The sequence below is a fragment of the Primulina tabacum genome, chromosome 2 (genome assembly GCF_025594145.1).
Source record: "Primulina tabacum isolate GXHZ01 chromosome 2, ASM2559414v2, whole genome shotgun sequence".
Classification (NCBI taxonomy): Eukaryota; Viridiplantae; Streptophyta; class Magnoliopsida; order Lamiales; family Gesneriaceae; genus Primulina; species Primulina tabacum.
The window spans coordinates 3,172,466-3,185,033 of NC_134551.1; the positions used below are offsets into that span (position 1 = coordinate 3,172,466).

Genomic DNA, 12,568 nt, shown 5'->3' on the forward strand with positions numbered 1-12,568 from the left:
AGCAAACTTACAGATTCATAATAGACCATGGCCCGCCATGGATAAACCTCTTTTATTCTTTCGTAATAAAGTTACTACAAATACATAAAGTGAGACTTGGCAGCCGCGCGGAGAAGCGCTGACACCGCCATCTTCCCAGCTCAAGCTCAATTCACCTTGGCGCAATCAGTAGAAGGGCTGATCTTGTAAGGAATGCTGACGCCGCACTGTTTCGGGAGTGAGGCGGCCTTCCCGATATACGGAGCGTAGGCATTTGCCACACTCTTGAGGCAGACGCACACGGTCTGTCGGTCTGCAGGGGTCTTGGCGGCGGAGTATAGGCCTCTGACCCCGCCGCAGCAGCCTCCCAGAGGACCTCGGCCGGTGACGTAAGGGATGCATCCGTTCAGGTATGAAACCACGTCGCCGCACCCTATCGCTCCCACTCCACCTGGAGCCAAGCCCACGAGTGCCAACACCACCAACAGCATGCACATGCACTTCATTGCCATTTCAATACTCTGAAATTAAAGTGTAATGTAGTTTAGTGTGTGAGTAGTTCAAGATGGTACCATGTGGTGCTTATATAAAGAGAATTCACCACTAGCTCGCTTTTCTTGGGTTAATGATGGGGGTGATGGGTGTGCAGTTGGTAGTTGGGGGTGGATTAAATGCCAAGCTCTAATACCAGATTGATTGTTGAATATTAGTTTAACAAATTGTGTAAAAAGTCCAACAATTTGCGGCACTTAGATCCGCGATAATCAAGAATTCATAAACTTACATTGATTGCTTATCTGATTCAGTGAGACACTTGTCTCGTTTAGAAACAATTTGGTTAATAAATAGGATGGACCACTACCCTATATATATATATATATATATATATATATATATATATATGATGTTGCTGCACAATAAATGTGGCTCCTGTCAATCATATGGTTTGGCAGTGGCATAAATTTTACCATTTCAGATGGTGGAATTATTTAAGAGGCGCAACAGGTTATACATTCAATATTTGAGCAGAATGTCATAAGGTATCACCAGAGGAGGGACTACTACGTATATATAAGTACAAACCTACGTATTTTGAAGTGTTTAAATGCGAGCTTATCTTGATAAAAAGATTTATAAAAAAAGATTTGTCATAGATAATTATTTTTGTTGAGGATTCCAAGTTGATGCGATATAATCGGTGATTGGAGGGTAAGGTTTCCGAAAGAATAATGACATAGAGTAGCGATTGTTTATATCACGACCGCGTGATGAATATTTTTAAGTATAAATACAATATTTTAGCTAAAATTATATTATAAATCTATACGAAAATATTGTTAGATAGTTTAATTTCATACAAAATTCAATTTTCAAAATAGGGATGTTTATTTCTTTTCTTTTTTTCATCCGAGCGTCGACATATCAACTATGTTCAACTTAATATCAGTAATCATCGGTAGTAGGTGTCAAGAATACTTGGCCATGTTAACGTTCTAGCAAAACTAGAATTAAAAATGAAGAAGAATCCTGTTTATTGTACCATTTAACAGACCAATTTTAATTTTTTCATTCAATATATGACCAATTTATGGTCTGAAGTTTTGGACAATATTTACAATTTGAGTAGGTCGCATAAACATATGTTGTTAAGCGTAAGACAATGTTTGCTACTATTAACTAATAATTTTTTTATTATTATTAATTGCAATCATTGTAATCCATAAGAATTAAATGTATTCAATCAGTAAACTAAGCTCGAGTCTCTTTATATTTTTTTAATGAAATTGCTTCCATTAAATTAAGGTAAAAAAGATACTTTATGTACAACTATAATGAACATCCTCGTGATAAATCCGACATATAGACTCCTCAACAAAGCATGATCTACTACAATTCTAAGAATCCAAAAGCAAATTTATTTTACAGTCAAAGAGAAAAATTGCTACATCCCTTTGGAGAGTCGCATTTAAAGGTAAATTTGTCATCCCATGGTTTGCCTCATTTCCTTTGAATTTGCTTTTTAAATTATTTAAAAACAAAAGAAGAAAGAAACCTTGTGACATGCCAGATCATCACGTTTTTATATATATTTTTTAGAGTAGGAAATTCCCTAATGCTGCAAACCCAAACTGGCTACATAAATGGAAATGGCCCACATTTATATTATCTGCTCTTGCGCATTACAGGACCGTCCCCCACACCATGAATCGCACACGCACACACAGATATATATATATATATATATATCGGGATGATTTAGATAAAGATTAATAAAAGGATATTTGGTAGGCTAACGACATGCCACCGCGCACATGCACAAGCTAGCGTAGTAATTATATCATGATCGATTAATGTGGCTGCACACTTTGAACTAGGATACATGGCCAGCTTCCGACAATTACTTCACAAAGGAAACAAAAAACAAGTTTCAATTGCAGAGCTGCATGGATTAACAATTCCCGCACAGGGTGGCAGCCCATGGCCAGAAAATTGGCGTCAAAATTGGCAGACCAACTCCTATCCCAACGCTGATGCCTGCCTACAGCCCACCGCAGGGGAAAACTTTTCAAGTCCCGTATCATAATAATGGTAAACTTAATACCTACGTATAACAATTTGGATGCATATGAGCATATCCTTACTATGGATATCCTAGTACAAATCCCGTTTGCATAAGAGATCTGCAGGCCACATTTGTTTATACACCAAAAAACATCAAGCTATCATCAGTTAAGAAAATTGTGTTCATCAGAAAGCAGTCCCATGTAACCCACACACACTCGTACAAACACAATTAACAAGGATCAATGTACACTATATTTGCCACACAGGCCAACTCAATCAGTAATTAAGTAACGAGTACTTCACTCTCACTACAATTCTCCCTTTCTCTACACCAAGCTTGCCGCCTGTCACCAACCAGTGGCCCGGGTTATCTTCGGGCCCCTTTCTCATTTCAGACAGGTCTATAAATTTTGCCAACTTGTTCCCCACATAGTTTTCCTCCAAACTCGAACTCGAACCCGACTCATCCTCATTTTCCATACTACTATGTTTTTTCGACTTATCGTTTGGAACATGATCCCATAAAGATCTCCTTACCGTGCATCCAGGAAGTTTCGAAAACAACAGCTTCATATGCAAGACGTTTCTTGACCCAAAATCCCACACACCTAGTTGAGCCCCAGTGACAATGTACACACCGATGAGATCACTGATGAAGGTTTCTGGGTTCTCAACTGGAGCGGTGCTCACATGAGAGAATTTTTTCCACTTTACCGGCTCAAACCATCTGCTGTCTTGTTCTTCAGGCCCCTGCCATTTTGGAGCACCTATTGCTATGTGTGAATCCCAGTACGGAAGGAGGATCTTTGGAAGAGACACAAGGTGTTGAAGATGGATACCGACCCGGTTTTGCTTCGATCCTTCAAGACACAATCGCATCCCAGTTACGGGTTTCCGGCCGACTGATACCTGCATAATTCATATCAAGACAAATACAAATTTATCTGTATGCCATATGCCAACACAACAGGAAAAAGTTTCATGCTTGAAGTCAACTCTTAATTATTCGCTTAAAGATTAACTTGCATTGCAACGAATGCCATGAAAAAGATGCACTAATTCTTAAACCTTGCTTTACTTGAACAATTTTTTCATGCCTTTCAATTTATTTTGATTTGGAAAAAAAATGAAACCTTTGAGCATGCAGTTTATATTAGAATTCATCCAACGATTTCATGTCTGGAAAGCTGATGAAGGATATATTCTATCCCCACTCCCAGTTTCAGTTAGCAACCCCCAAAGAACAAATAAATGAATCAATAGATGATGTAGGTTATACACGTTTACAATCATAAATAAACTCGAACATACTTGCTCTTGGCTGACATATAGCTTTTGGCCCATCATGCTAAATTGTAAGGATGGGCACACAGGTTCCTTTCTTGGTTGCCCAGGAAAAATATTCTGTATGGGGGCCCATACTCGAGGGACCTGAAACTCCAGAAAATATCTTAGCTCTTCGATCTGAGGCTTGTCTGCAAAAGATTATTAATTGTGATCTTTCAGGCAAAACGTTCCAAACAACACCATCGAGTCACTCTAAATTCTTAATGGTAGGAGATCATCCAGAAGACAAAGAAGAAATTTCTTACACTCAAGGTAGAGCGAGATGGCGCGAGACAAATGTTCCTTTCCTCTAATTCCATCAAGAAGTTCCGTTATCGGAAAGAATGACATTTCAATGACATCTGGAGAAGATTGGACTGTTGTTGCCCATTGGGTGTGGCTTTGCTCCAGGTCATCCCCTCCCCTTCTTCTGAATATGACTGTAACATCCTGCACGAGACACAAAAAATTCTTTAGGTGTGATTCTAGATTAAGCATTGCTTCAATTTCGACAAGCATTCCACTTGCAAGAGCGAATAAATTTATTGACACCATTTATTACCAATAACAAACTTCGGTACCTAATAACTTATTACACCAACAATTTAATTAGCAGAAGAGAAGTTTGGACTTCAGGGAGGAAAAAAAAGCATCACGCCCAATTAAATGCAAAACCTACTCAAGAAGCAGTCTGTCACTAAGGCATACAATATACATCATCATCATCCAAATACGATTCCCCACAACAAGGACTCTATTTAATCGATAATGATGAAGACTTTCGAACATAAAGGATGCTAATGAACCCAACATTTTGAAGCACATAATCTCTCCCAAAATAATGTTAAAACAAAAATCAATCCTTAATCTATTAGCATTTGTCACAAATATCAAATAGGCAATGTGTAGCAACTTAAAGTGATGATCTATATCAGCTGAAAAGGTTGGTGAATTGCTTTATATCAGTGATTAACATATTTTCTGGCAAAAATTTCATCTTCAAGTTTAGGTCAGCAACAACAGACACGATTAGAAAGATTTGTGACATACTGGGAGCGCTTAGTATCAATAGAAAGGTATTTTAGCGGGTAAAGAATTACAAGAAAATTTGCACAATGGAACCAGAAAATCAACCTTACCAGAAACTTAAATTAAATTCTTCCATAAATAATAACGTGATCCAAGGGATGCAAAAAACCATATGTCAAAGAATGCAAAAAATGATATCATTCTTACACAACATTTCCTATTCATATTAGTGGGATTGTCAAATGTTCCAAGGTCGTCTTCTTTTTATACTATGCAGCTGAGTTTCATTTTTTCAGTTTAAGATCACCATATCCGCATTCTCAGTTACACAGCACAAGCATATCAACAAGGCAAGTTTCCAAGTTCTCAGCGATTTATTTCTTCGATGACTAGTTGGTGTGCTATACAATGGTCAAATGCCACACCCTTGCGTAAGAGGAAGAGGAAGTGCAAAAACACAATGAGCAATTATCTTTCTGTTTCATGTCGACAATAACAAGGTTCAACATACTTCTTTACCGCTACCAGAGAGATAACGTGCAGTAGCTGGTTGTGGGTAAATCCCTTGGCTGTTGAACAGAGAAGGATCAGTGACCTGGATTATTCAAACAGGTAGGAAAATGTGAAACCAATGAAGTGGAACTAGACAGATGAGAAAATGATGTACCAAAAATCAAGAAACATAAAACAAGAAATACAGTGGAACTAGCCTTATCCTTGAAACTTAATAGACCTGAACTTGCAAGGCCTTCTGTGCTTGAAAACCTTTGGTTTCCAATATCTTGAACATAATTCTTGATTTCCGTCATAGACAGAGGAGATGATAGGTGCTGTTTGACATAGATCACATCTTTACCGCCAATAGTTACGGACGTAATAATGTGTGTGCCAAAATTTTCGATGAAGCTGTCCGTAGTTACAACAATTGAGTGTCGCATACCTTGTAAAAAGAAGTAAGCATAAAAATTTTGAAAAATGTCTACCAGTCTATACCTCGCTAAAGCAGGTGGGTCCCATGATGTTGGGACTGCTCTTTTAACATTTTCATTCAAAACCATGGGTGATTTAACAAGCTGGATCTTAGCCAGAGGAATAAAATATCCATCCATGCAAAGGGATTTTGTGGCAGCAGCATCCACGTGCTTAGAACCAGTGAAGCTGAATGCAGCATTGAAACTACCAAGTGGGGTATATCCAGAGAGAGCAGCCATTTTGTTAAAGTATTCTACCATCTGCATTCATGTTTCACTTAGTAAGAGGTTACATTCAGACATTAAAATGAACTCATATTAACTCGGAATGGTAGTGGAAAAGCATCAAAAGTTGATGAATAATCATACATTCACTATCAATCGCTACTATAGGATTTATTGGGCTATATCATAGTCAATGCCAATCATCACAGCATCCATCAGATGAAGAGGTACAAGCATGAGAGAACAAAAGAAGTGTAGACAAAGGCTAATGCAACCGCTGTTTGTGTAATCAAGTCAAGGTGGAAAAACAACGACATTCATTCAGTACACGAGGATAAAACAAAGGCCTCAATTTCCATCTTTATCATGGTTCACCAAAACAGTCACAGAAGGTGTCGTGGAGGTTGTCGTTCCAGTTTCATATTTCCAGTTCCATAGACATTTCATAGTACGGTCGTGGTGACCGTCACAGATTTATTTTAGGAAAAAATTTTAAATTTTGGAAATATATATTTGATAAGAAAATATCACAAAATTTGGAGAAAATTGTGGGGGCAAAAGTTCCCCAGCGGCTGAGGATTCAGTGCGAAATTTTGTCGTGTCAGCATACTCAGAAAGGCTGGGATGGCGAACTGTGATCATTAGTCATCAACCAACCCCTGCTCCATTCAAATTTTCATTTTACATCTAATAAAAAAGTTGAAGCAATTATTTACCACATATTTTGAGTTATGACAGTGAGACAATGTTTTCTTTAGCAATAGCTGTAAATGCAGCGAGATTCGCAACAGATAACTCAAACGACAACATATTATCTTACACAGAAGCATGAGTCTTTCTGAGGCACATTTGGGGTATGATCACTTTGGATACAAACTCTTAGTAATTTATGGTATGAGAACTCATACAGAATTGAAGTAATTTCATGATTCTCACACTGATTTTCCATCACCAGTGATTCTTCTTGCGAGAAATATAAGTCGTCCATTTTTCCATCACACTAATTTCATGATTCTCACACTATTTTCATCTTTATCTTCTCTATATCCGTATGATTTTACCAATTAAAGTCCTAGCAGCATGATTTAATCCAAAGGCATATGATGGCATAAAGAGAGCAGCGGATTCACTCACTTATAATAGGAATAAGAGGGAGGGGGGTAAGAAAGGATATCTCCAATAAACTTCAGTTCATAAAAAATCTAAAATTAGCCTATCCTTCACACGCCTTGGCTACACCTATTCTTTTTCTTATCCTTTCTTGAATATTATTGTGTTGAAACAAAAAGCATCATCTTGCAATCAGCTATTAGGCCCTATTTACATCCCGATTGAAAAGAGATGGCAGAATTCGAAAAAAGTAACATGAAAAAAGACGGTCAAATATTACATTTTATCAATTGTTTACCTCAGTATAACTGCAAACACCAAAGCCATCACGGCCACTTGGATCCTGTGAATTCTTGATATCCCTTGAAACATTAGGAACAAGTAAGTTTTCAGTTAAGTACAGATTTCTCGTATTCTTTTCATCAATTTCCACAATTTTTGACCCTGCAACACCTTTACAATAAAGCAACCTAGTATCATAGTTCACGTCAAACCCCCTTCCCAATGCCTGCACCGAATTCACAGCTGTGTGCAAAGCTGCCGCATTTTCCCCCATATCATCACTCCGGCCTCCCCACCCCTTCCTCCGCCCACCAGCTAAAATAAAAAAATCCCCGAAATTCTCAGAACCTCAATAGTCCAAAACAAATCCAAGAGATCCCAGTCCGATTCAATAGCAAAGAAAGACACTTCCAGCAATAAAGATTCAATCTTTGCAATCAGGATAAAAGACCCAATTTAAACTCAATCTCATTGAGCAGGGCTCAGTAAATTTCTTGCCCTGGCATACAGCATAAAACGTAGAATTCAACCATAAACTAAATCTTAACTCTTGCAGATCGGCTAACCATAAAGCTCGATCTAACTTCGAAGGCAAAACCTCCCTCTCTCAGAAATTAACAATATTCAAAAAATCAGAAGCAAAAACCAAGTCTTTTTCGATGGCGACTAATGACAAATTACCAAGAAAAGATTTACGCCTAGAAAAAGGAAAGAGCTTTGAATTTGAGGATAATTTTCTCACAGATCTTGAACCTTCTTATATCAGAACTTTCAGGTTTCACTTGGGTCACTAATCATGATGTACGTATCTAACAAATTAACATACTTTGTGTGTACGTTTGTCTGACCACTGGTTGACTGCGCTCTTTTCATTCATTCACGAATGTCACCAGGCAAAAGCCCTTATAATCTGACCGTCGAATTGGATTATTTCCTATATCCGACGGAAGGGTGAGGAAAAACGAGTTGACTTTGACTCGTGTGAGATGCAAGTTACCGTCTTTGTGGGCATTTACTATTTTTAAAAAAGCACCATTCCTTCGTCATTCATTCAGTATTAAATTGAATTACACAGTTTCTTTTTTTAAAAAAACAACCAGTTTTAATACAGTTTGATTTGTTTGTTTTTGCCACATTGATGAACAGTCAAAGACTAAATGTAGTGGGAATATTTTTTTCCCTTTGTTAATGATAAATGTCGTTTTGTGTCCACACATCAACAAAAGAACTGAAGTCGATACAAACATACAGACATACTTAAAGCCGATAAAAAAACCCTGATGGGGAACTTGGTGGCAACTGGCATGTTCCTTGGTTCCATTTCCTTAGAAGGCCAGGTGTGGAAATCAGTCAAGTTTAAGCCGGATCATCAATAATATGAGCAGGTTTCAAGAACTCATGAGATAATTTCTCTGCAGATAAGTGTGAAATTGTGTTCCAGTGATGATTTTTCTGATGACAAGTGCGAAAGCTTCAGCAGATTGTATTTTAAGGATGCTCAAAACAGCAAAATAATAGCAAAAACCGCATAGTTATGTAAACATAACTGGGAATTTTTCTCAGTTTCAAGTGCTAGAACACTGCTAAGATGTGTCACAACAATACGGGATCATCGTTCGAATCATTCATTGATAGTGCTTCTAAAACTTCTCCAAGTTATAGTTTCCACCACATCGGTAGCTTTCATGTTGATCACGTCGAGAAATTCATAGCAAAAATACTACATTTTCACAGATAATAAGTGGTAAAAAAAGTGGATAATATCATAATAATAGATGTGTTAACAAATTATTATGCTTCACACGTTGTTTTTAAATAAATTATTTTAAAAAATAATATACTCTATCGACAATTAGCATTCTCTAAAAAATATATTTCGTATTTTCTTATATAAAAAACAAAAAAGATCATCAAGTTTTGACTCATTTTATTCTATATTCGAATAGGTCTCTTGTGATACGGTTTCACGGATCTTTATTCATATAACAATCAACTTTGTTCATATTTATAATAAAAAGTAATATTTTTTCATGGATGAATCAAATAAAATACTCGTCTTACAAAATTAATCCGTGAGACCGTTGCATATAAGTTTTTGTGTTTTCTTCAAATATAACATTTGACTATTCAATGATAAATTATTGATTATATTTCTATTTTTTCTGTATATTATTAAACAGAGTAGATCACTTGTGAGACAGTCTCGCGAATCTTTATCTGTGAGATGGTCTCACGAATCTTTATCTGTGAGACGGGTCAACCGTACTGATATTCACAATAAAAAGTAATACTCTCAGCGTAAAAATTAATATTTTTTCATTGATCACCCAAATAAAAGATTCGTCTCACAAAATACGACCCGTGAGACCGTCTCATACAAGGCTTTGCCTATTAAACATATTTTTATTCTTCATGTATAAAATCTAACTCGGTTTTTCTAAAAAAAATCATATTAGCTGATATGAATCAAACTTTTATTTTTATTCTAAATTAACATATATTTATTTTCACGTATTGTTACATGAATAGCATTTATTTATCATGGATTTTTATAAATGATGATGTCATAATTAAAATTAAGAACGAAATTAAAATAAAAACTAGTTAATCAGACAGAGAAATTCGGGCATATATGATATATCTAAAACATTTCAACTCTAAATCTTGTATGGCCTAATTTGACCCATAAAGTTACCAGATCCACTTTAATAAGCGCACATGGTGACCCGACCCATTTGAAGTAGTCTCAAAGTAACTTGAGCTTTTCACGGATAGAAGTCATCAGCTAAAAAATATATACATACCTTGGGTCTCAAATTTTGGCTCCATCAACTTCTTCATCCTCCTACATTTCTAAATGTTTAGATATTCTTTCTATCGAACCAATAGACGACGAAATTACAAAGAAATCATCGCTAATTTGGAGACTCAAGCAATAGATTTTTTCTCGAAAAAATACTTTTTTTCCAAATCCGACGTATCTAAAGAAAGCGAGACGAAAACTGCTAAAGAATCTTGGTGCGCCAAATTAAATTGTAATATCTATCGCCCTAGAAGTTGGGTTTCGACAAATTCAATAGATTTTCTTATTTCAAGCGATCTAGTATGCCATGCAATACTTCGAGAAGGCACAAAAATGGCGGGCCAGGTAGGGGCTTCGAAGCTTTAAAATGGCAAATAACCTGGTCGTGGAGTGTAATGCAATGCACGTAATTATTAATAAAATCACAAATCAAGACGTGATTACTACTACGTTTAATATATGAACACGTCCATTCATACTGAATCAAATGCAAAAAATTTCATTTATGACCTTTCATTTGCCATCATCAGCAATAAATTAACTTGCCTGTGTAGAGTGTCAGATCATGCCTGCCAAAAGACGTTGGCAGCTTCCATGGTCGCGGAAGACTCCGCCGCCGTCCCCGATCCCCACTGGTAAAGGCTCTCGGTCCGCCGCGGGTCCAGTTATATCCGACTACATCGATAAGTCTTTAATAATTGTCCCCGTGTTAACTCTTCCTCAACGCGTACGTCGGCATAAGCTGGAGGAAATCAGTTATGGCTCGCTTCTGTTCAGAGAAACCGATTCTGTGAGAGGTTTCCTTAGATTAATGTCTAGGGAGTACGTAGTGTTCAGGATCAGTGATCATGATTCATGGGATTCCGACGGAGGATCTGAGGTTGGCTCTGGCTAATAGTGATCGGATTTTCGGATCAACGGTTGAGTCCTTAACCCGTTACGGGGATCACGAGAAGCTTGTGTGGCGCCGCGATGACCAAGAGATGATGGAGAAGGCTAGCACTGTGATTGGAGATTACAATTTTCAGAGCCTATGGAAAATCATGGAGAATGTGGCTGGTAAACTGGAAGAAATTGCGGATGGATTGGCTAAGTTAACGGATAAAATCTTTACAAAGCAATCAAGAACACGGATTCGGGTGAAAGAACCCACGTTGAGCATTTACAGATACCATCGAGCTACCATCATCGATTGAAATTTTAGTCTTCAGTTAAATTAATTTATCAAAATAGTGTTTTTATCATATCAAATTACATAAATATCCCCTATCATTTAAACTATATTCACCATCAATTTTTTTATCTCAAACTTTTTATTTGATTTTCGCAATTTCTCGAATAATCTTATGAATTTCATGCATTTGGACATAGAGTGGTGATAATTTGAGATAATTCTTTTGTCGAGTATCATTTTTATGCATTTTATTTTTTTGAAGGTTTGTTGTGTATACTCATAAACTGTTAGAATGAAATAAAGTAGAGACTTAATTGAGATCATCAGATTTTTTGTTTATATTTGTATAAACTCACATTGATGTAATTATTACGTTTCATAACCATGGTGATTGGTGATTTTGTTTATATTATTTTAGATGAGCAACAATCGTAATTAAAATATTATAACTTTTGTGGTTTCGTATGCAATAATTCAAACTAACAATTCATAATTTTATTAAAATATGTTTATTGATATAAGTAAGTAGTATTAAAAAAATTAATATATTTTAAATTAAATAAAACAGAACAAATGTTAAATCAACTCTTAAAGAGAAATAATAGATAATTAAACAAATGAATCACGAAAATGGAACATGTGTGTTCATAGGAAAAAGGTATTTTAGGATTTTTTAATTAAATAAAGACATAATGCAAAATGTTTAATAAAGAAGGCTATTTTTGAAATTATGACTTTGAAATAGACTAGAATAATCAATTTTCCATTGAATTTCGTCGTCGGTCATCGACGAAACGAATCAAGAATCCTGGACCATATGCTTTAAGCCTTCATGTTTGCTGGAGTCATGAGAACTCTGTGTGCAAAGAGACGGCGGAGAATTATTATTTGGCACCGGCGCCGATGCCATTGTTGTCACCATAGGGAAACAGATTGAGGTGAGTCAGGTTGTCTTAGCCAACTTTAAAAGTAAAAATTAGTACATAGGGATCAATTTATATTTTTATAAACTCTTTTATATAAAAAATTGACATTTTTAAATAGTTAAAAATTAAAATCTTTTGGAAAATGGGTCTATAACAAACGGCAATGCTGTGTATAAGT

General features: G+C 36.3%; 2 protein-coding genes across 2 annotated transcripts; both read right to left on the bottom strand.

Annotated features, from left to right (window-relative positions):
* Positions 1-146: 146 nt before the first annotated feature.
* On the bottom strand, positions 147-491 carry LOC142537163 (non-specific lipid-transfer protein 2-like). The gene has a single exon (XM_075642722.1). It carries the CDS (start codon positions 489-491, stop codon positions 147-149), a length of 345 nt encoding a protein of 114 aa, XP_075498837.1.
* A 2,195-nt stretch (positions 492-2,686) lies between these two features.
* LOC142525438 (MACPF domain-containing protein CAD1-like) lies at positions 2,687-8,474 on the bottom strand. Its single transcript, XM_075629733.1, has 8 exons — positions 8,155-8,474; positions 7,504-8,091; positions 5,893-6,131; positions 5,610-5,805; positions 5,411-5,494; positions 4,137-4,320; positions 3,856-4,019; positions 2,687-3,453 (listed from the first exon to the last, which is right to left on the bottom strand). The coding sequence occupies exons 2-8, from the start codon at positions 7,759-7,761 to the stop codon at positions 2,821-2,823; spliced, it is 1,758 nt and encodes a 585-aa protein (XP_075485848.1). The 5' UTR covers positions 7,762-8,091; positions 8,155-8,474; the 3' UTR covers positions 2,687-2,820.
* Positions 8,475-12,568: the final 4,094 nt, after the last annotated feature.

Excerpts from the sequence above, each read along its gene's own strand:
- LOC142525438 (XM_075629733.1), bottom strand. The coding sequence starts at position 7,761 with ATGGGGGAAAATGCGGCAGCTTTGCACACAGCTGTGAATTCGGTGCAG. Across the intron at positions 5,806-5,892 it reads GACCCACCTGCTTTAGCGAG|CTTCATCGAAAATTTTGGCA; the intron begins GTATAGACTGGT and ends AACTACGGACAG. Across the intron at positions 4,020-4,136 it reads CATCTCGCTCTACCTTGAGT|ACAAGCCTCAGATCGAAGAG; the intron begins GTAAGAAATTTC and ends AATCTTTTGCAG.
- LOC142537163 (XM_075642722.1), bottom strand. The coding sequence starts at position 491 with ATGGCAATGAAGTGCATGTGCATGCTGTTGGTGGTGTTGGCACTCGTG.